This window comes from Lipophrys pholis (genome assembly GCF_963383615.2).
Source record: "Lipophrys pholis genome assembly, chromosome: 18".
Taxonomy (NCBI): Eukaryota; Metazoa; Chordata; class Actinopteri; order Blenniiformes; family Blenniidae; genus Lipophrys; species Lipophrys pholis.
This window is the reverse complement of record NC_137646.1, coordinates 13,847,093-13,870,067: the sequence shown is the minus strand read 5'-3', so window position 1 is coordinate 13,870,067 and position 22,975 is coordinate 13,847,093. Positions and strand designations below refer to the sequence as shown.

Genomic DNA, 22,975 nt, shown 5'->3' with positions numbered 1-22,975 from the left:
GACTTTAAGACTGTCTTCAAAACTCCCAGCAGCTTCACATCACTTCACTGTTTGACACGTTCATCATTGTTAAAGAAAGTTTTTTGGGTTCTTTTTGATTTTTTTGGGTGACAGACAGCCGAACTGACATTTGTTGACAGTCTGAAGTGGCTGTGAACTGTGACCCCTCCAGCGCATCACTCACGTCGGCTGATGAGTAATGTCGACAGCCGTGTTAATAGTGGTTTGGATAGCAGACGACGGACCGCATGAGCCTTTTGACTGTCAGGCCATGAAGCTGATGAGAGTTCAACCTCCGGCTGCTGTCACGACGGATCTACATGTCGGATGAAACGTGTCGCAAAAACTCTCTCTCTCAGTGAAACAGAAAGACGAAAGCACAATCAGACAATAACTACATGCATTTTGACATGATATATATGGCATTAGGCTTGATATCCAGATAGGGGAATGTATGCCATGCAATCACCGACAGAACATTGAGTTGTGTTGCACCATCTGTATCTGCACAGCTCTGAGTCACTGGATTTGATTCAGTTGAGTGCGTCATGCAGAATTAGCTGGACTGTTACAAATTGAGTTTCACTCGGGAGACCATTGAGATCCAAAGAGCTGGTAAACGGGTCACAGCCCTGGCACTGCAATAATACCATATAGCTCTAATGTGACCCTGCAAGAAAGTGTTCGATTGTCACTTTGAAAGCATCTCCACCTTAAAAGAAAACGTGTTGTTTGACAGATTTCCACAACTCTGGTTGGAGTCCGGATAAATTTCCTTGCCCATGCAAAGAATCTCTCATTTTGTGCTTTTTTTGTAATTAAACTTTTGCAAAAACATGTCTACACACTATGCTTGAAACTACAAGTCAATCATGGATTATAACAGTCATCATTCAACTATGCAGCGTTGATCAACCACACTAAGCTTTTCAGCCCGTGTTGGATCTCTGTTTTGGTTTTTATGCTTTCCATGTAATGTTTCAATCCAGTGCCGGTCCGTCTCTTACATGGTTTCCAGTAGCAGCATGCAGATGATTCACTTAAAAATATCAGTGAATCTACTGTTCACTACATGCTCACCTTAATATTTCCCTGGGAAACTACTGTGGACTGAAACAGCTTTAAGCAACGTCAATTCAAGACTTTCCTCGTTTTAAATAAAGACATTTCTGAATCGGGAATCCAACACATTTTAGTTCAGGGGCCACATGCAGTAAAATTTCATCTTGAGTGGGCCAGATCGGCCAAATCGTGCCATAATAACCTTTCAATTTTAACTTTGAAGTTTTACTTCATTGTGGCACAGAATAAAGGAAGTGTACATATTTCCCCCCAAAACTAACTATTACTACAGAAAATGACGACAATCTCAACATGAGACCAGAGTATTCTAGAGAAATATTGCTCGTACTTTGTTCCAGTCCTCACAGTGTATTTTACATGGTATACCTTCTGGGTTGATTCGCTGATACAGTAAAGGTCTCGGAGTGTGATGGTCATTTCGCAGCAGCTGTGAATTAATAGCTCTTTTGGTACAGCGAAGCCGTTTGTGATGGTTCAGCTGTGGTGACGACACAGGCTGTTTAAGAGCCTCAGGTGCATCTACATGGCAGGCTGCCACTCACGCTATTAGCCCACAATCCAATGATCTCTGTTTGGGGAGCAGTTGTCCTTTTCACTGCATCAGACGCAGCTCGACTTGTGTTCCACTCAGGCACTGATTGCTCAATGATATGTGTGTTTACAGATGATAAACTCCCATGACTGGGCAGTTGCACTTGTGATTTCGGGGCTGTCACACTGGATGAGCCAAGCGATGCACAGCTGCTCGGCCCCTTGGGGAGCGCCGAGGTGGAAGCACAAGCTGAAAATTCAGAGGGAGGCTTAAATGGCTGCATTGCAGATTATTGTCTTTTTTAGTGAGAAAAAAATGTACGTGAGGCTTGTCATCCTGTCGCCAATTGCCTGGAAGAAGATAGTAAATCAACAGGAAATACACCAGCTGTCAATTAAATGCTCACCAACTACCACTTTCAGTCTGTTGATCTGATGTCTGTTTCATACATTTGGCAAATAGACAGTTGAAGGTAGAGTAGTGGAGATGAAAAAGTGATCAATCTAATGACCAATCACTGTATGCTTGAGAAGCTTCATAGTTTATCAGCCACATGGCAGAAACTCATTATATCTAGGCACACAGGCAAGAGCAAGATGACCTGCTGAAATTCAAACTGAGCATGAGAATGGAGAAGAAAGGTGATTTCAACCACTTGTGCCATGATTGTTGGTGCCAGACGGTCTGGTCTGATTACTCCTGATCTTCTGGGAATTTCACGCTCAAGCATCTCCGGGATATACATAGAATGGTATGAAAAAGAGAGAATATGAAGTGAGTGGCATCCAATATTACAGGTACTTCTCAAAAAATTAGCATATTGTGATAAAGTTCATTATTTTCCATAATGTAATGATAAAAAATTAGACTTTCATATATGTTAGATTCATTACACACAACTGCAGTAGTTCAAGCCTTTTATTGATTTAATATAGATGATTTTGGCAAAAAAGTAAAGAAAAACCAAAAATCCCCATCTCAAAAAATTTGCATATCATGAAAAGGTACTCTAAATGAGATATTAACCTAATCATCTGGAGCACCACACCCACCCTTGAATCAACGAATTAACTCTAAACACCTGCAAAAGATTCCTGAGGCTTTTAAAACCTCCCAGCTGTTTCATTACTCAAAACCGCAATCATGGGTAAGACTGCCGACCTGACTGCTGTCCAGAAGGCCATCATTGACACCCTCAAGCAAGAGGGTAAGACACAAAAAGAAATTTCTGAGCGAATAGGCTGTTCCCAGAGTGCTGTATCAAGGCACCTCAGTGGGAAGTCTGTGGGAAGAGAAAAGTGTGGCAGAAAACGCTGCACAACCAGTAGAGGTGACCGGACCCTGAGGAAGATTGTGGAGAAGGACCGATTCCAGACCTTGGGGGACCTGCGGAAGCAGTGGACTGAGTCTGGAGTGGAAACATCCAGAGCCACCGTGCACAGGCGTGTGCAGGAAATGGGCTACAGGTGCCGCATTCCCCAGGTCAAGCCACTTTTGAACAAGAAACAGCGGCAGAAGCGCCTGACCTGGGCTACAGAGAAGCAGCACTGGACTGTTGCTCAGTGGTCCAAAGTACTTTTTTCGGATGAAAGCAAATTTTGCATGTCATTTGGAAATAAAGGTTCCAGAGTCTGGAGGAAGACTGGGGAGAAGGACATGCCAAAATGCCTGAAGTCCAGTGTCAAGTACCCACAGTCAGTGATGGTCTGGGGTGCCATTTCAGCTGCTGGTGTTGGTCCACTTTGTTTTATCAAGGGAAGGGTCAATGCAGCTAGCTATCAGGAGATTTTGGAGCACTTCATGCTTCCATCTGCTGAAAAGCTTTATGGAGATGAAGATTTCCTTTTTCAGCATGACCTGGCACCTGCTCACAGTGCCAAAACCACTGGCAAATGGTTTACTGACCATGGTATTACTGTGCTCGATTGGCCCGCCAACTCCCCTGACCTGAACCCCATTGAGAATATGTGGGATATTGTGAAGAGGAAGTTGAGAGACACCAGACCCAACACTGTGGATGAGCTTAAGGCCGCTATCAAAGCATCCTGGGCCTCCAGAACACCTGAGCAGTGCCACCGGCTGATTGACTCCATGCCACGCCGCATTGAAGCAGTCATTTCTGCAAAAGGATTCCCGACCAAGTATTGAATGCATAACTGAACATAATTATTTGAAGGTTGACTTTTTTTTGTTTTAAAAACACTTTTCTTTTATTGGTCAGATGAAATATGCTAATTTTTTGAGATGGGGATTTTTGGTTTTTCTTTACTTTTTTGCCAAAATCATCTATATTAAATCAATAAAAGGCTTGAACTACTTCAGTTGTGTGTAATGAATCTAAAATATATGAAAGTCTAATTTTTATCATTACATTATGGAAAATAATGAACTTTATCACAATATGCTAATTTTTTGAGAAGTACCTGTATATCAATGACTCAGGGAGAGGAAGGTGCATTCTGGGACACTTGGTATCAATTGAGCTTTGTTTACTTCTTTATTGTGGCTGATCATGTTCATCCATTTATGACCACAGTGTAAAATCTTCTGGTGAGCAGCTCAGACGCCTGCAACCATCTCAAACATCTGAATATATAGCTTCCTACTTAATAGATTTCAGTCCAAAAGAGATTGTTTGAGATGTGGAGGAAGACATATTCTGCCCAAACAATTGGCCTAGTCAGCAACTTTTTACCTGTCGTGGGACGACGGCAGTGACCTGCGCAGGCTTCTTCATCTTTGGAGCCACGGGAGCTGTGAGAGCAGAGGGGTGGCTGAGAGAGAGAGAGAGAGAGAGAGAGAGAGAGAGAGAGAGAGAGAGAGAGAGAGAGCAACAGAGGAGGAGAGCTTGTCAACCCCCCTCCTCTCAGCTAAGTGCTCCTTTATGGTGTGGGCGGCGTCCATCGTCTGTGTGGCTCACACACAGACTTTGGTGTTGTGGCCTGCCTGTGGATCCTCAGACCTGTGTCCTCGAGACCACATCTAGGGAGCGGAACGGCCCTCGAGAGTGGAGCGCATCTCAAGACCTGGATTGGAGCACAATGACCTCCAATTCGTATCATAGCCATTGATTTTTTTGACATTTAAACTGCCCTGCTGACAGATATCTCAACATACTTGTTATGACCGATTTGTTCACCAAATTTGCTTGGGCAGTCCCCACCTTAGACAAACAACCCTCACTACAGCACGTGCCCTACAGTCTAGGTTAATCCGAGAACAATGTCAAGTTTATGGGTGTTGTAAGAGTTGAACGCCCCTCTACCACCCCATGGGGAATTAACTTGTGCACACTGTGTTGAACCTCCTTGGAATGCTAGAAGGGGAAAGACACCAGAGCTGGGTGGAGTACTTACCGAGACTCATTCAAGCTTATAGCAACACTATACATGCCTGTATATGATATGCACCTGCCTTTCTGTTGTTTGGGTGCCACATGAGGACTCCTGTGGCTCAGGTGACTGGAGGCTTCAGAACCGAGGGCCTCAATGGACATTACAGACTAGTTGGTCAAGCACCAGAAGCAGCTGGCCTATCCTTCTAAAAGAACGTCCGACAGCCTCCAGAGAGCAGGCCAGAAGAATAAAAGGCTCCATGAGCGCACTACTAGAGAAGCTTCGGACAGAGTTCTATTGCGAGATTACAGAGGGTGGCAGACGGATAAACTCAGTGACCAGTGGGAGAAAAGTCCATATGTTATCGTTGGCAGGATCCATCCTGGACGCCCCTACAAGCTATGTCTGGAGGGAAAAGATGGCCCTGAACGCGTCAAATATTGCAACAACCTCCAGCTATGCCTCCACTATGAGTCTCCTGAGGCATGACTGAGAAATTCATGCTAATATGGGGACTCCTACTACCAGGAGGGGAGCCGGGTGTCCAAGAAGGGCCTGCACCCCCACTTGAGCCAAGGTGGTTCTAAAGCACCAAAGAACTCATATGGGGGTACGACCCAGCAGGCAAATGGAGTGAGACGTGGTATGTGTGGTGTTCCAGGGACTAGAACACATCGGGGGGGTGTAACAGGGTGACATCTCACGGCCTGGAGTGGAGCACACCTTGGGAGCAGAGTGCGCCCCATGACCTGGGGAGGAGCAAACCTCGGGGGAGACCAACAGACTGATGAGTGGACCCATGTAGATTTGAGCAGCCTGGGACTTATTTTAGTATTTTAATATTTTAAACATTTTAATACCTTATTGACCATGATGTTTCCCCACTTTCACCTATTGTCAGCTGTGGTTGTCTTCAGCCCTCTTCACCAAAGATAAAGCTATCAAACAGTGGAGGAGACAAACGCATCAGTGCTTTTTGACCACATATTTAAACACTATCGACTAACACCAGTAATATATCCCTTTGATTTCTATTATTTTTATATTAAATCTATAAGTCAGTACATCTCTACTCTGACCAACACTTTACATTTTCTGCATTTATCTGATTGTTTATTATAAGAAGTGAAAAATGTGACACTTACCATATGACTGTATTGACTGTAAATATCATCTGTGATGACAACTGCATGTTGCATGATGGGAAATATATTCCCTGAAAATGTAGCGCTGGCTGGTTTTTGCAGTTGTGTTCAGATTGTTTTCTTTACGGTGGTGTCGCCTGTATTAAGTAAGTGTTTCTTTCAGGGACACTCAGTTGTAACATTGTTTTCATTTCATATTTTATCTCTTTCTATCCTGTCAAGCAATATTGAACGCCTATTAACATGATATCGATCAGGAGAAATAATCCCTCAGGACTGCAGAGAAACTGATATGGTGTGTTTGTGCTCCTGAAAGGTGCATGTGCGACACGCTCTCTTTCATTCACAGACTCCGTGCCTCCCTCTTTCATGTTAGTCACTGCAGCTTTTTCCAATCCAGTCGATAGGCCTCCATTAAGACCGGGTAGGCTGTCAAAGCAACCTGTGACCTCCTCCAGCCCCGCTGGAGCCCGCTGGCCTGTGATGTCCGTATCAATATGAATTTCATCCCCTTGCACCCATCAGCCACAATTCCCAATGTCCATTAGTCTCCAGTATCTGTTTCCTCCAACTTGTACTATTGATTTTGGTGTGTCTTTTGTTAAGAGCATGTACATGGATCTTAACGACGGGGACAGCTTCATACGCGGCTGGACGGTCACCAGGGCATCACCGTGTCTCTATTTCCTACTTATTAAATGATTTTAGAACCTCACTCCTTCTGACAGGCTGCTTCACTCCTATTACGGCTCGCGGATCCCTCGGATTGGACATCTGATCCCGAGTCGGAGCAGTGCCCTCGAAGGTCAGGGCTTTTCATCTCCGAGGCCACGGTCATGTGACCTGTTGTTGTCATACATAGAACGATATCAAAGCTAAGCAGAGCTGCAATACCGGTCCCATATGTATCCCCGGAGATCGCGCTTGTTCAAACTCTCTTCTAAAACTGTGGGGAAGAAGTGTCATGACTCATGATTACAGTGCTTTGTATTGTACATTTAGAATTAGAAGAAGAACAATACACAAACTATTATAAAACAGTTACAACAAAGCTATGTTATGATTTTGTATTATATTTGATGGAAAAATGTTTCTGGGACAAGCAAATTGATAATGAAATTAAAATGTTCAGAAAAATGTCTTACTCTATAATTTAGTTTTTTTTTTATTATTTCATGAAATCTTCACTTTTTAAAATCTTTAAGTGATAGAATAGACTGGTCAAAGTGCTTCACTCAAGCTGTGAAGTCTTATATGAATATTTTGCTATTGTTCTGTAATAAGATTTGCTAAAATGTTAATATTTATTCTTTAAACATTTCGGTAAATTGGATTTGTTTCTATAAAAAACTCTACAATAATTTTGCGAATCCTTTACGTAGACTACTGTATGTACTTGTTGTGGTGTAATGTGTCAATCAGGTAGAGCGAGGAAGAGTTCTTTCACCAAAGAAAAGTTTGCCATTTTTCATAATATCCAAATTATAGAATTCATAAACAAACCAGACTTATTCTAGAGTAAACTTTGGATGTTTTTTCTTCCTTCAAATGAAATCACCAGATTTGAATATTGATTATTGAAAGAGTCTTTGTCTCCTAAAGACAGAGGCCGTGACCTGAATCTGTTCCTATCGTTGGTTGATATGAAGTGGAATAATTTTATTGGAAAAATGTGTCCATTCACTTCGCACTAATGTCATTAATGACAGGTGTATACAGATGTTATCCAGTTCTGCGCTAATTATGGCTGTAAAATCGAACTTCAACCTTCAAACTTGAAGAGCACATCGGACTTCTTTCAACATTTTTCACACCGGGGGCGGGGTCTGCTGGGATTTGGTGACATTAGATATTCCTTGGCGTAGAGAGAGAAAGATGGATGACCTTTGGCTTTATTTTTGCCTTGGCCACTCGTGCCGCACCTCTTCATGAGATCGGATCATTGTAATCCCCCGGCCCCCATTCAATTTACAGAGGCACTCTGCCACTGCAGACCACTGAAGTCGACGGAATTCGTGGATCAATAAGCCCCCTGAAAGCCTGCTGGCGAGGGTCCGGGTCCCTCTGGCCGCTATCGAGTTACAGGTCATAATGAATGGGGTGTTGTTTATGTTGTAATGTGCAACGTCACCGAGTCTTTTGAAGAAACATCCAACTTAGTCGGTCTGAGGTTTTTGCAGGTGTGAGGACAGTGTAAATCGTACCACTTTTTAAGGTTTTATTAAGCAACAACGTGTTGTGTCGCCATATATTGTGACAAACACTTCCAATTTCTGCCTGCAGCTCTTTATATTCATCCCCCTTTCATATGAAGACATTAGTAAATGATATACCATTAATGGTGAAATTCACTACATAATGTCCAACGTATAACTTTTGATTGTCTCTTTCACGATGTATAATCAGCACATGTGGATCAATTTATTTTAGGAAGATGCTCCATAATGTGAACATCAGCTGTTCTTCAACAAATATGAACCCTAAATGAGAGGACGGAGCTAAAACAACTATTTTAAACTGCAAACATGCTGTTGATAGCGTTGGACATTCCCTGTGAGAAGCGGTTGTGATTATGTGATGCTCATCATACATCACAGGCACTAAAGATACAGTTTAATGTTAATCTTACTTACAGTCAATGGCTGTGACCGGCTTTTGATCAAGAAACGAAGAATCTCTTTGTTTTGTAGAAGTAGGTTTTAACTAAGCTTCTTCATCGGAACTCATCGTTTAACCACAGACTTCAATATTCCTCTTTTGGGTTTTACCAGTGACTTTTCTTTTTTTTCCATGTTTGCATACCAGAGACGAATCTCACGATAGGATCATGTGGCAATGAAGAGAGCACCGCCTTGGGAGAATCGGGGCATTGCTAGTTTTTTCTGGTTAACCGTGGACCGAGTGTAACCGCATGCAAGGATTGATTGTGCTGCACATTATTCATCCTGTCTGATTGAAGATGCCACGGAGTAACAGCAGGAGAGCTCATTTCAGTAGCCTCAAGGTCTTTTCCAACTCTTATTTCTTGGCCATTTGACCCTGAATAGCAGGGGTGTCAAACGTAAGGCCTGTGGGCCGAAACTGGCTGGCAAGAGGCTCGAATCCGGCCGCGAAACCACCATAATCAAAGAAAACCACCATTTTTAAACACATTTCAGATTGGTTTTAACAAAAAGACGGACATTTTCTTCACGTACACTCTGCATCACAACAAAGAAAAGCTTTAAAGTTAAAGTCTGTTTCACACCACTGCTGTACAGATTTATTAGATGTATTTTTTTCACTTCCAAAAATCACCTTTCTTGATCATCTCCTAATTTGAGTGCTCTGCCTTCGCGTGCTGTTTTCTCTGTTTCCAGCTCACAAATGACAGTTTTGAATGACTTTTCTGATTAAGGACAACCTGCACACTGAACAAGAACCAACAATAAACCTGCTTTTCAGCATCTTCAGCACACAGTTTCAACTTCAGTCCACATTTTCACACAAGTCTTGTATATTATTCAAAGGTTTGTGTCATAATTCAAATAAGTCCAATAAATACATCAAACTGTAATTCAACCATTCGCTATCAGATGTGCTTTTACCATACTGTCCTACCAGATTTGCAGGAAAAGTGCCCCAGATCCTCCTAAAATACACTTGGCAACGCTTAGGGTTTTGTGGATTTGGTGTTACACAAACATGGAGGGTCTTGCAGTAAAAATGTGGTGTTTACTGACAAACTGAGCAGTGGAGCATTTATTATTCCCGACATGAAAGCACGTGTTCAGTAAAACTATCCGGCATACATCTGGAAGTCGCACACTTCCTGCCAACTCGGCGTTCATAATGCCTGTCAATATCAAACTTGCAGAGGCAGTTGCATTGTTTGCACAGGAGTTATAGCCGAGCTGGAATACATCATTTTAACAAATTAAACTCAGATCCCGTCTATCTCCGGGCTATTTTAAGCGTAATTGCTCGTCGTTCTAAATCCCGTCTGGGAGTGCACAAAGAAGGCTCAGGGCAGAACGGGCTTGTTTTTCCATGCAAAGCAGCCGGTCGTGTGAACGTGGATTAATGGCTCATTATCAGGGTTATTAAACAACTATTCAAACATTCGGATCTAGTTACGAACAAGGCCAGGCCCGATTGTTTGATGTGGAAATCTCAATGAAACTTGTCATTCTACGTTACGGTGATGGAAGTGGGTATGACCAACACATCGGCCATGATGGGGCCACAGCAAACACACAAACGCACACAAACAAGTGAGGTGCACAGAGTCGCTCAGATACTGACTAATGCCCAAAGTTTGGTTTGCATTTGCAATTTATACTGTGGATGTGATTTAAAACGCGTTTTCCGAGCTTAATGGGGATGTTTGAATGCGGCATCGGCGGTAAGATGAAGCCGTACCAGTCGGGTCACATCTCCACGCTCGCATGCGAGTGTCATGAGAGCAACTCCCGCCGCAATCATTCAGTGGAACCACATGATCACTGGCAATTCGGGATCAGTGATCTCAAACAATAGAGCCTTGGCTTTCATACATTTAACACAGAATTGAAACCATGTGCCGTGTTGGTCAATGTGGAGAAATGTGCTGACAGCTGGAGATGGCCTTGAGGTGCACGTCAGCCCAGAATAACTGCGCCAAACTCGCAGCGCCGTTCCTTCGTAGCAAAACAGTCTTTGTTGCCACTGTTGGCAGTTCGTCAATCGCGTGTATTAAAGTACCTCGTGGTGCTCGCCAGTCATCGATAGCCCTAAATGGGTGCACATGGAGTCTTGGCTGTGCTCGTGTTTTTGATCAGGTTGAGGTCTTCATGGATTTTCTCTTCGCCTCTGACAGACGAGGCTGTGGGGTTTCAGGGCGGCTCTCGGGGGCAGACTGCATGCAGCCGCCGGGGTCATTTGAACCTTGTGGTTGCAGGCAGAGTGCTGAGACACGAAGAGCCAGCGCTTCGTTCACAAGTGTCCGACGGGCGGTGGGAGAGTCAGGAAGTCTGGCGACTGTAAACCCCACCCGATCCCCGCATCGCACCACCCGGCCCCTCGCTGCACATCCGTCTGTCAGACGTGCTCCGATACTGCAAACTGCCACCTCTGCACCCAGACGACCAAAATACACCATATATACTTAACCCCAAACTTCACATCAAACTTCTACTAAAGTTTGATGGATACAGTCTCTGGTTTCACCCAGAATAATGTTAATAATATGGATTTCACCAGTTCATTTGGTATTGAGTACATCCACTAATATCTAAGTAAATATGTATTTTTCCATGATTCATGATTACCTGATAATCTCTCAACAATAACATTATCCTTTATGTCTGTGAACGTGCCTCAAACGTTTGAAGGACTGGATTTTAAAGCATCAAACAAACATTTCCTGAAATGAAGAATTACCAAAACATCTTCCTCATTATACTTGCAGGTTTCCTATTTTTTAGTTTGTTCATTTCCCAAAATGTGAGCTTAATGCTAAAAATACTTTTAAAATCAAAACATCCATCCTTTTTAATCTCGGCTTGAAATGAGGAACTGCCCCTTTACGTTAAAACAAATACCTCGTGTATATTTGAGGTATTGTTGTCTAAATAGTTCACCACTTCATGTCTGCTTATGTTTTAAATCAAAACGTATTCCTCTCTGCACACTCATTTCTCATCTAACTTACATTTGTTAATCTCATTAGGTTATTGTCATGAGTTGTCTTTTACATTTTTATTTCCAAGTCAGTGTTGGTTAACCCTTTATTGGTGAAGTGACTCAGTAACGTCCACATTTCTTCAGTTAGTTTCAGAGACTCTGAGAATATATGGCTAAATAGTTGTGACTAACTTTTTATTGACTCCTCATGTGAACATAAACACTTTTGTATTTTGGCCTTTTGCCCTCAAAAAGTGTTTCTTAATTTCAACCTGAGTGAGCCTCTATATTGATAATATGAAAAACATGTCGCCTCCTATATCAAACATATATAGAGTATAGCATGTGGCAAAGTTATTATATATTCTTTTATCCATTCAGAAATAGTTGCTGTTTACTACATTTTGAACCTATGAATTGTGAAAATATTGTCATTTTCGCTCCCTAAATATCCTTCTTTGGTTTTCTTATATACATTTCATAGCATTAAACATTGAAATTCAACATCTGCTGCATCATATCTGTCGGACGTTTGCATTAAATCCCATTTACTGCAGTTTTAATTATGTAGTAACAGTTAAAGTAAGTTGCTAAAATTCAACCCAATGTGAAACTAAAAGCTTAAGTTGCTTACATATGAATTTAACACTTAAGCAGTTAAAATTAGATAAATATTTGACATTTTAGTACACAAATTTGAGCTTTTCTTTCAAACAAACACACGGGAGTTTCAGAATTAAATACTTTTAACTTTCTTCACAGACTTTTTCCAGATTCACGTTATAAAAAAAAACAATTGGAGTAAAATGACACTAAAGCAAACAATGGGCTCTTCCCTGTGTAATGAGGATTATGTACTGTACAAGTCACCGTGCACAGGGAAGGTAGAGAGGAATTTTGGCGAGAAAACAAGAGATTTGCAGGCAGACTAAGTGGGTGAGTGAACAGGTTAACAGCGACGGGGCCCTGAATGGCTGTGACAGGGAGAAAGCAGTGAGAGGCTCCAGCACTGAAGGGGGAAGTGACCCGGAAACAGCGAGTAAGTGCAGCTTGCTGGGCCCTTTAGGAAAAAAAAAATAAAAAATCTCTCCTGAACCACTGATGCAAGTCCACCTAAATACACATTTCCCTTATTTCTTTCTGCATGCAGGCATTGCTCATGTGCTAAAACAGCAAAGAAAAACAAGTAGTGGGGAAACGGTCACATACACGCCTGCAGGGATTATTTCAGTTTCTTCATTTTAAACTGAAATATTCCCTCGTAGTTGTAAATGCCTAATGAAGTGCTTCTACGTCGTTGAAGAATAGTATATTTTTAATTGAGTTTACCTTCAGCAAAGAGGCCAAAATTAAATTGATCAACATGCACATTTACATCCGTTTTACCAAAATGCTGCAAATGATAAGGCACTGTGTGTTTTATAGTCACTCAAATATACTTCTGTAGTTTGTAAATGTAAACCTCGATAAAAGCAACAAGAAGTGATCAGTGTGGAACAAAATAACTAAAATCGAAATACTTTCAGGGCCTGGAGAGCAACGAATATTAATACATCTGAGATGACCAGATTATTACTTTTTATGTCCTGTGTGTGTGTGTGTGTGTGTGTGTGTGTGTGTGTGTGTGTGTGTGTGTGTGAGAGAGAGTCACTTCCTTCACAATGAAAGAGGACAGAAATTCAAAACAATCTATTATATTACTAATATATTTCAGTTTTCACTTAAAATCTTCTCTTTAAAAAGTTATTTAAAAAGTTTGTTTATCTCTGTTTTAAGTCTCTGCCTCTAATGAATCACTTCAAAGGGCTTATAGACATTAAATACACCAGTTGTACCTATATTGTTTTCTTTTTTTCCCCCAACTTTTAGCTTGAAATCTGCACACAGCAGGACTAATTCACCACACATGCCTCATATGACATGTTCGGACAGGCCTTGTATATTTGACTTACTGAATTTTAACAGTGTTACTGTTTTCAAATATACTTCTCAAAGCACAAGTGTAATGGGAACTTTAGTCATTTCTTTTCATCATTGTAATTTGGGATATTTTATATGTCCTCCTATTCTTTTCTAAATTCGGGGAGAAAAATAAAGTCTGTAATGATTAGTTTTAACTGCAAAAATACAAACATTTTAGATCACATTATTGTTGCTAAGTATTTGAAAATACTCTGGATGATTGTTTTCTTCTTTTTTTGTAAAGATAAATCAACATTTTTGACTAAAACATGAAAAAAATGCCACAGCACTAATCTCAAGTATTCATAATTACCAACAAAATGCTGCAAAATGCTTTAAAGCATAATTAGAAAGGATCACTTTTCCACTTTGTTCAAAATATTTTGAATATATATAAAACTCCCATGTTTTTTTTTTTTCATTACATTTAATAATGCTGCATATATCTGCAGCTTTTTTTCTTTGAAATATTAAACACTAAATGTAAGTTTTGAAAAAGAAAATAATTTCTGTAAGCCTTTGAATGCGTGGCTTCAGATTCGGCCTCATTCGCTGCCTGACGTGTTCTTCACTTTAAAAGCACTTTTTTCTTAGATGCCCCATAAACCTACAGCGAAATAAGCTGTTTTCATCCGACGTTATGAAAAAAACAACCTACCAAAATAGAAAAGAGAACAAAAAACCGTTTCCCCTGTTTCAACAGATATGTGATCGAATTCACTGCAGCTTCCAGTGTTTTCTCAGAAAAATTAAGATTTTTAAATAAATTGGTTTATTATGACTCAGTATCAGTCAGAGTATAAGAATTTAACTGAGAAGAGAGTAAGATGGTTATTTACCTAAAGTTATGGCCACTGGTTCATTTCTTCGTTTCTTTTTGAGAAAAACAAAAAACAAAACTGAAACCTGAAATCTGTAAAAACTAAAAGTATAGAGATTTGTTTGTGCACTTTACAACTTGTACCGGAAATTGCTTCTATAATATGTTACTTTGGCACTGCACAAGAAAAAACTAAAATACTTGTACAAACTTGCGTCCAATTCAAAATGAATTTGCTCTAATTATTTAGGATAAAAATGACAAAGTTGTTAATAATACTTTATCCGATCTTTTTTTTCCCCTCTTAAGTCAACACGCCTGTAAAATGTTAAACCTTTTATTGCAAAACTCCTCATAATGAAACTGCTTCCACCGTTTAACAGTCTCGTGAGAACAAACGGTGAGAGTTTGAACACGAATAGTAAGGCCATATAAATACAAAAGAAGTGTTGAAAACACACACACACACACACACACACACACACACACACACACACACACACACACACACACACACACACACACACACACACACACACACACACACACACACACACACACAGGATTTATATCTACATTCATTCAGATGAAGTAAAACTGCCCTATGGAATTTCATGCATGCACTTGTTTTGTTGATAATAAACCCCCTAAAATGTAGGGGCAATAATAATAATAATAATAATAATAATAATAATAATAATAATAATAATAATAATAATAATAATAATAATAATAATGATCGCCGATTTGGGGAGTGGCAAAAAAGTGGCACATGCATTTCAAATGAGTTGATATGTTGACATGAAAGGAAAGGGAATTTGTCTTGATTTAAGAAAAAAAAAAAAAAGAGAAAAACATGTATTTAATGCCAACATGTGAATAAGTATAAAGGTCCACACATCCATAACAAGGAACTCATCCGTCAGCGTCGAACAGGCCAAAATATTTGCCAGTGTTGGAGAAGTAGATGTAAGGCGCGCAAGTCGCGGTCGGGTACACGAGAGGGAAAGGCATCGGCAGCAAACATCCGCCCAGCAGGGTGTTGTCTTTGTAGAAATTCGGTAATTGCACATTTTTCCCTGGATCTGCGAAATGCTCGGCGGCCAGCCCCGCCTCCATGTCCGTGGAGAGCTGCCGCTTCAGCTTGTTGCGGCGGTTCTGGAACCAGATTTTTACCTGCGTCTCGGTGAGCTGCAAGGAGCTGGCCAGGCACGCTCTCTCGGAGCTGCTCAGGTAGCGCTTCATGTCGAAAGTGGCCTCCAGCTGAAAGATCTGTCTCTTGGAGAAGATGGTGCGCGTCTTCTTCTTGACCATGGCTTTGGCGTCCAAAGTGTCTATGGACTTCTGCTGCCGCTCGGGTGAGTCCTCGGGGCTGTGCGCGCCGTGTGTCCCGTGCGCGCCGTGTGTCCCGTGCGCGCCGTGTGTCCCGTGCGCCCCGTGCGTCCCGTGTGTCCCGTGCGCCCCGGGACAAGAGCCCGGGACAAGAGTCTGCATCGCTGCGTTTCCCCCGCTGTCAGCATGATGGACTCTGGGCTTCACTGTGAATAAATCCACAAAATGTGCTTTTGATGTAAAGCAAACACAACAGTACAGGTTTATATAAATTAAGAATGCCTGGTTACACCCTTAACTCTAAAGTCAGTTTGGCAAACACCCTCAACCGTCAATTGTTTTGCTTGTAATGACAAAAACTGCCAACCAGTCAGAAGTTACCTGTCTCCACGGCCCTGCTGTCACTCCTCCGGACGTCCCACGCCTCCTCGTAGCGCGTCTGAAACTCACTTTTACATCCATTTTGCCCCTTAAAGCCGTCGGAGTCCCGCTGCTTCAGGTTGAGGATGCTGTCGATAGTGAACGTCAAACATGGAGTCCGACCGGGGGCATCTTCTTTGCTCATGTTCCCCGGCATCTCATTGGCGCCAGCGACAATCCCGAATCCCCGCCGTCCCGTCCCCGGACGCTCCGAGCACCATCGCTCCTCGGCTGCAACTAGCGCGCAGAGCGGCCGCTGCGAGTAATTCAACGACCCGGAAGACTGCGGTTTAGCGGCTCTTGATTGGTGAGGTTGAGGGGCAGATGAGGGAGGGAGGAAGGTTTATGTCTGGCTGCCATATTGTAGCTTTAAACATTCCCCCACCCCGCCATCAGAATTCACGCGCACTCTCTAAGTGGAACAAAATTCAGAGTTCCTTTGAATTTAAATCTGTAAACCTTGTGGTTTTAGATCTTTTTTTTTTTTTTTTTTTTACTGTGAGCCACACAAGGAAGCTCAGCACTTTAAAGGTCAGGACATCAGGGTTCCTATATGCAAAACAACAGTTTTGCCTCATCCAAAGAAAAATTCTATTTTTAAACCTCCTGAATTTGTCAAATATATTCTTAACCTTGCCTGTTTCTGTTTTTTTCATTCATACGTGTTCGTGTCAGCTATAAGGAAACATGATACCAGTAAGAAACAACAAAACTACTGGTGCATATAGGTTTTATTTACCTGTGAACATATATGGGTACAAAATTCTGTATCAAAATCTTCTTAAATAAAAACATATGCCAGTCAGTCTGTATTGCAACTCTTGTTAAAAGCTATTAAAACCACAAACACACAGAAAAACGACTTTTCATAATGGATGTTTGAGAAAAGTTGCAGCTTCCCATCATATGTGGTATATCATATACAGGTGCATAGCTTTCTATGAGGGAGAACACGATTTATTGCTCCTCAAATATTTCAAAATCTGTGACGATACAGGGACATTTACATTTGTGAGTGTGTTGAAGGTTTGGAAGAATCAACTGCTTTTGTGAACAGATGAGCAAAGTTTTTAAAGCACATTTGGTTTCTGAAAAAAGTTATGGCCAAACATCAAGGTTACCTTAAAACAGAGGAAGAGCTCCTTCTCATCAGGTTTCACAGTGTGGCCTGGCTGTTGATCTATCGTCTTCAACCTCTTGTAGTTTTACATGTTTGCAACAAAACATACAAATTTCACACTCACAAACTTGTGTTTGCCTGGCATGATTTTCCAGAAGACATTTTTCTAAATATAATTATACAAGCCAACAATGATTTTTTTGACTGAATGTATGTGAGTCATCAATTAATTTATCTGTTCAAACAAACAAACAAACAAAGAATAAACACTGAGACACTTCAGTGAAATTTCAGAATAAAGTTCTGAAAACAGGATTTTGTGCATAGTGAAATTGTCCAACAATCTTCATCACATCTATTGAATTTTAAACATTTCTCGTGCTTATAAATTGAACAAAGTGATGAGAAAGTGGATTGTTTAAGCAGCGAGTTCGTTATTGACGTAGCTTCCACAAAACATCCCAAAACAAAAAGTTTAAAACAAGCGAGATCGTCCCGGGAGTTCTGGCTTTACAGAAACTCAACCTGAATTCTGCAGCGACTTTATTGGATCACCTCAGTCCCAGATATACAGAGTCTCTTCACTTCCTGAAGTCACACTAGTCCCGTCATCTGCGGCGTTATGAAGGACACCGGATGTGCGAAGTGGCCACTCAGGGGATAGTTCACGGAACTAGAGAAGCCGACGACAGATGGCGACATGTGCTGTAGGCCGGCCATGGTCACAGGCGTGGCCATATTCTCGCGATACAGCACGGGAACTCTGACCACCCTCTGGCCGGCAAAGGGGATGGCGGCGGCGGCGGTGCCGGTTTCCAAGTCCGCTGTGATTTGTCGTTTCCACTTGTTCCTGCGGTTTTGGAACCAGATCTTCACCTGCGTCTCGGTGAGCTGCAGCGACGCGGCCAGCCCCGCTCGCTCCGAGCTGCTCAGGTAGCGCTTCAGGTCGAAGGTGGACTCCAACTGGAAGACCTGACTCCGGCTGAACACGGTGCGGGTCTTCTTCTTACGCACCACTTTCAGATCACCTGAGAGGAGGCAGGGGAGGGGCAAATGGCGAAATGAAAATGGTGCAAATAAAAGCTATATGTCTCTGCAATTGGCACATTTAATATTGATATTGGTCGCACACTTGATTTTGTTTGCATTGCGTGAAGATGAATTACACAACAGGCTTTGGGCTTTATTGAAATGAATACTGTCCTTTGTATTCTTCTATCTGATTTCCTTAAATCTTCACATGATCCTGACCACAGTCCACAGGATGTCACCCCTGAGGCCCTGAAAGCGTTAGCTGCACCCCTGCTCCTAAATTCTGAAGGACAAGGACAAATGGGCGCTGGTTTCAGTAATAAAGGGGGGAAATGTCCAATAAAACTAAAAGTTATTGCAACTTTACCCGATAGAAAGAGAGAAAGTTGTGACAGACTCGGTGTTTCAATTTTAGCACGCATGCGTAATGGTGGAACCACGGGTTTATGGCAGAGCATGAGCTGGAGTGTTTTTTATTTATTTATTTTTTTCACAATAGGCACTTTATCCTCACCTGTGTCCTCTCGCACATCCTCCTCCTCCCTGTCATCTGTTAAACTCTCATCCCGCTGCTCCTCCATCACCTCCTCCGCCTGTCTTGGTGAAGTTGGGGACTCCCGCTCGCTGCCGGACGCTGCAGGGTCCGTGTGTTCATCAGACTCACTCATCTTGTGCCGGGGAGCTGAGGAGGAAACACATTCTCTTTTAATCATCTTACATGTAGCTCATCCGGTTTTGCGCAGCGTCAAATTTGCGCACGGTGCTCTCCAAGCTGATGAACTATGCACCCGTTTCTCTTTGCGGCTGTATTTAGACCTTAGGGGGGTTATTGTATGGATGCCAAACATCCGGATGTGCAGCGACTAGATAGATGATTGGTATTTTTACGCTTTAGGGTTGTGGAGCGGAGTGAATCTATATTCATGCAAAATGCGTGACATGTCGAAAGCGCAATGTAAATTGTATAATTCGGATGAGTTTCGTATTTGTGTGTTGCTCAATCCTGCCATACAGTTGTTGTTGTTTTTTCTCAGTAAACTGGACAGCCTTCAGTGAGCGATCAGAGTAAATAAATAAAGTGAGAGTTGCGAACTCACTGCTCGAGTTTGGAAAGGCTCCGCTCCGTTTCCACGCTTCAGTGTCGCTCGCTCGTCTTGTTTGCAGCCGCGGACACATCTCCGGGTTGTAACCTGCAACTTTCAATCCAGTTGTCTCCTCCAGCTCCCGAGATGAGGAACCTCTGTCTGTAGTTCTCAGTAAATTCTCAATGTAAAAAGACGAACCTCTTGACGGAGCGCCCAGTTTAGATCTCGGAGCTTTATTATCATTCAACATCGTGACTTTCTTTTCCCGGTAGTTTCTCCCGCTCCAGCCCGCGTTATCGCCGTCTAAGATCCTCCAGATGTGGATGTTGTGAAATCATTCCCGGGAACGCGTCGTATGTCTCTCCGTTGATGCGTAAAACATCCCGGCGCAGCCAGAGAGCGCACGGCGGCACCGCTGCTCGCGACAACGACCAAGAAAAAAAGAAAATCCTGTTGGGATTGAGAGAGCGAGGAGGGATGACTCCTGAATAAAAGCCAGGAACCGTGTCGCTCGTTCCGAGCCTCTCTTGTGCGCTGTGTGATCCTCTGCCTTGAGGGAGCGCGATATGCTGAATTTAGGTCAATTAGAGAGCAAACCAAAGCAAAGATACGACGATGTCCTCAGGGCTGCAGACAGAAAGCTTCATGAAGAATGGCACAGTACCGCCTATTGGTTATATCTGTCCATGCACACTTTAGATTTACTGCACGCACTATAAATCTGATTTTTTTTTTTAAATATTGTAGCCTTTTATTTTGTGACGCAGGAAAACTATTTAACAATTAAATTTGTTTTGCATAAATATTTAGTGATACTTCACATCCCGTGACATTCTTCTTCTTCTTTCGGGAAACCACGATGCACATTTTTTTATTTCCTGTATTCATTCAGTTGTGAGGCTGAAAAAGCGAGAGCTACTAAATTCTAAGTTCCAAATGATCCAAACAATGTGTGTATGCAAAACTCGGAGTGGTAAAGGACAGAACATTAAGCAACTTGTTCAAGCAAGCTTGTCTGCATTCTTTTTCTTTACGCAATAACCTTCATTTAATTCCAGTCAGGGAAGTCATAGAAACATCAGGATTAAATTGATATTATGATAAATAAATGAATAGGTAATTAGATAAATTAATAAATTGTGCATTTTTAAAGGGTTTTCAAGAGTTGTTTTTTTAATTTTTTTTTAATTTGCAGTAAAAAAAAACCCACATTGATAGAATCCCACATATTAAATCCTGACAGGTTCCACATATTGTGATGGTTCAGTATCTTATTTTCTGGACACATTTTCAACTTTCAAAACATTCTCATTGTTTCCTTCTTTCTTTCTTTTTCTTTTTTTTTAAACTGCACATTGACCTTTGAACTTCCAAACAAACAGTAATTTAGAAAACACACTAACCTCTTGATATTTGCTCTGTATTTGCTGTTTAAAAGTCTCATCTGTCAATGTGAAATCATTTTCTGGGGGCGAACTGGTAGTTTGGGCGTTTGTTTTGAAAACAAACTCACATTTGCACACAGAGAAACACCCACAGGCATCAACAGTTTTAACATATTTTACCATCTCACTTCTCCAGCGAGGAGCATGTTTATTTCCCCTCCAGCAAGTTTAAAGGATCAGTCAGCGAGTGGCTTTACCAGAGCCGCCTCAACCACGGGCCAAAAATAATTTCTCACTTTCAAACTAATTGATGGACTGAGACAGAGGTATTTCACTGTGGTCAAAGGAAATCTCTCCCAAAGCCAACGAACTGCAGATTATCCATGGAGAAATAATCTATCTTTTATTGAGAGAAAGCCCATAGATGGCCTGACACTGTGCTGCAGCTTCAAATGAGTTCATTAATGCCCAAAGTGGAAAAAATGTTTAGTCAGCTTGGAAGAAACTGTTGAACAGTGGAGTAAAACACAGCGCTGTTTGGAGTTTTAAGAGGATTTAAACACTATGAAAAGCTTACTTTCATCTGTAAGCAGCCTTACAGAAATACCCAGAACATTCCAGCCTGGACGTTACTGAATCCCACTCATTTCTTCTTATTTGGATAAAAAGCAGCACATAAAGCAGTAGATGTCACAAGGACGAACTAAAAGGAGGAAAGAGAAGACAAGGAGAAAATTCTCTCCTCGCATTGACGAACGGTGGAGGGAAACAAAGAGAAACACACAGGAAATGCTCGTAACTGTTCTCCATTGTGCCTCCAAATTGACTTTATTAAAGCTTCTTTAGCCTGTAAGCTTAATCTGGAGTGTGCTTTCACTAATTCCTCCATGGGCATCTTAAATAATATAATTCATTATTCATCATTCATTGATAAAATTCAACCAACAATGTAATGTGCACGAGATGTTTAGATTTGATTAGAAAAGTTAGTTGAGTGTAATCGGACTCATCATATTTCAATATTTGCCTTGACGTTATAGAATCCAGTTTATTGGACGCATGGATGAAAAAACATCGTTATATATCATTTACATGCGGGCCAAACATTTTTCAGTAAGTTTAAAGATTTTAATGATATGAGAACTTTCAATAGCTTCATTTTGAGAAACACTACAGAACTTTGTATATCAAAGACAAAAAGAAAATCTTCATCACGACTGTTAAATTTATTCAGAATTACTTAAATGACCCAAAATAAGCAGTTTGATATGAGATTGAAATGCTTCCGATTGATGCAGGAGATGAACTGACAGAACCTGAAACCTGAAAGAAACGAAAAAAGAAAGTGAAATCGACAGGAAACATCTCAAACCTTGGAGTTTCTTTTTTAAATTCAATTAATAATCACAAAGAGCACCAAACATCTGGTTTATTAGTCAGTTTTCTCATAAACCAATAAATCGACCTCTTTACGCCCCAAAAACATCTTTAGATGTTTGAAAAAAAAGGTTTTTAAATGATTAAAAAAAGTAGTTTTAGCATTTTTATCTGATAAACATGCTTGTGTGCTACAGTTGCAGATGTGCTTGTTTGTTCCAACACGTCTCCAGGCTTTGATTTCTTATGGCTTTCATAAAGTCACACGAGAGCGCGTCACAGAAAGAGATTAAATCTGTTTGTGAGCAAAGTGCAGAGGATGGTACTGCTTCCAGGAATCCACAGGATGGACTGAAATGTAGGACCATGAAGTACATGTTGTTTGTTTCTCTCTTCTATCATATTTACCCAATAGTAATTCAGCCAGATGTTTTCCCACAGTACCATCGACATAATACTTACTTCCCTGAACTTGTCTTTTTAACTAATGTTAATTTATCTCTTTTGAGGAAGTAAACGTAACATTTCCTCCATGGTAGTGGAGATACTGAATGTTTTGCGCATTAGAAATAACAAACTACATCTTTTTGGAATAAACGCAGCAGCACGTAACACTTAAAGAGTTAAAAAGTCCGTGGAGATAAAATATGATTATTTCCGTACAACTTGAAGTATCACAAGTAGAAGTTTTGCAGAGTGACTCC

At 41.4% G+C, this 22,975-nt stretch overlaps 2 protein-coding genes across 2 annotated transcripts; both read right to left on the bottom strand.

Moving 5' to 3' along the window:
* Nucleotides 1-15,435: 15,435 nt before the first annotated feature.
* LOC308123952 (uncharacterized protein) lies at nt 15,436-16,429 on the bottom strand (the record flags this gene model as incomplete). Its single annotated transcript, XM_080486702.1, has 2 exons — nt 15,436-16,058; nt 16,234-16,429. The coding sequence occupies 2 exons, from the start codon at nt 16,427-16,429 to the stop codon at nt 15,436-15,438; spliced, it is 819 nt and encodes a 272-aa protein (XP_080342828.1).
* A 557-nt stretch (nt 16,430-16,986) lies between these two features.
* On the bottom strand, nt 16,987-20,140 carry LOC308123662 (homeobox protein HMX3-like). The gene is made up of 3 exons (XM_080486255.1): nt 19,522-20,140; nt 18,939-19,106; nt 16,987-18,420 (listed from the first exon to the last, which is right to left on the bottom strand). The coding sequence occupies exons 1-3, from the start codon at nt 19,757-19,759 to the stop codon at nt 17,987-17,989; spliced, it is 840 nt and encodes a 279-aa protein (XP_080342381.1). The 5' UTR covers nt 19,760-20,140; the 3' UTR covers nt 16,987-17,986.
* Between the last annotated feature and the right edge of the window lie 2,835 nt (nt 20,141-22,975).

What these genes read in the sequence shown, in the direction of transcription:
- LOC308123662 (XM_080486255.1), bottom strand. Translation starts at nt 19,759, where the DNA reads ATGTTGAATGATAATAAAGCTCCGAGATCTAAACTGGGCGCTCCGTCA. An exon ending in AGCCTTTCCAAACTCGAGCA is followed by an intron (nt 19,107 to 19,521) that starts GTGAGTTCGCAA and finishes TTTCCTCCTCAG; the next exon opens with CTCCCCGGCACAAGATGAGT. An exon ending in GGATGTGCGAGAGGACACAG is followed by an intron (nt 18,421 to 18,938) that starts GTGAGGATAAAG and finishes GCCTCCTCTCAG; the next exon opens with GTGATCTGAAAGTGGTGCGT.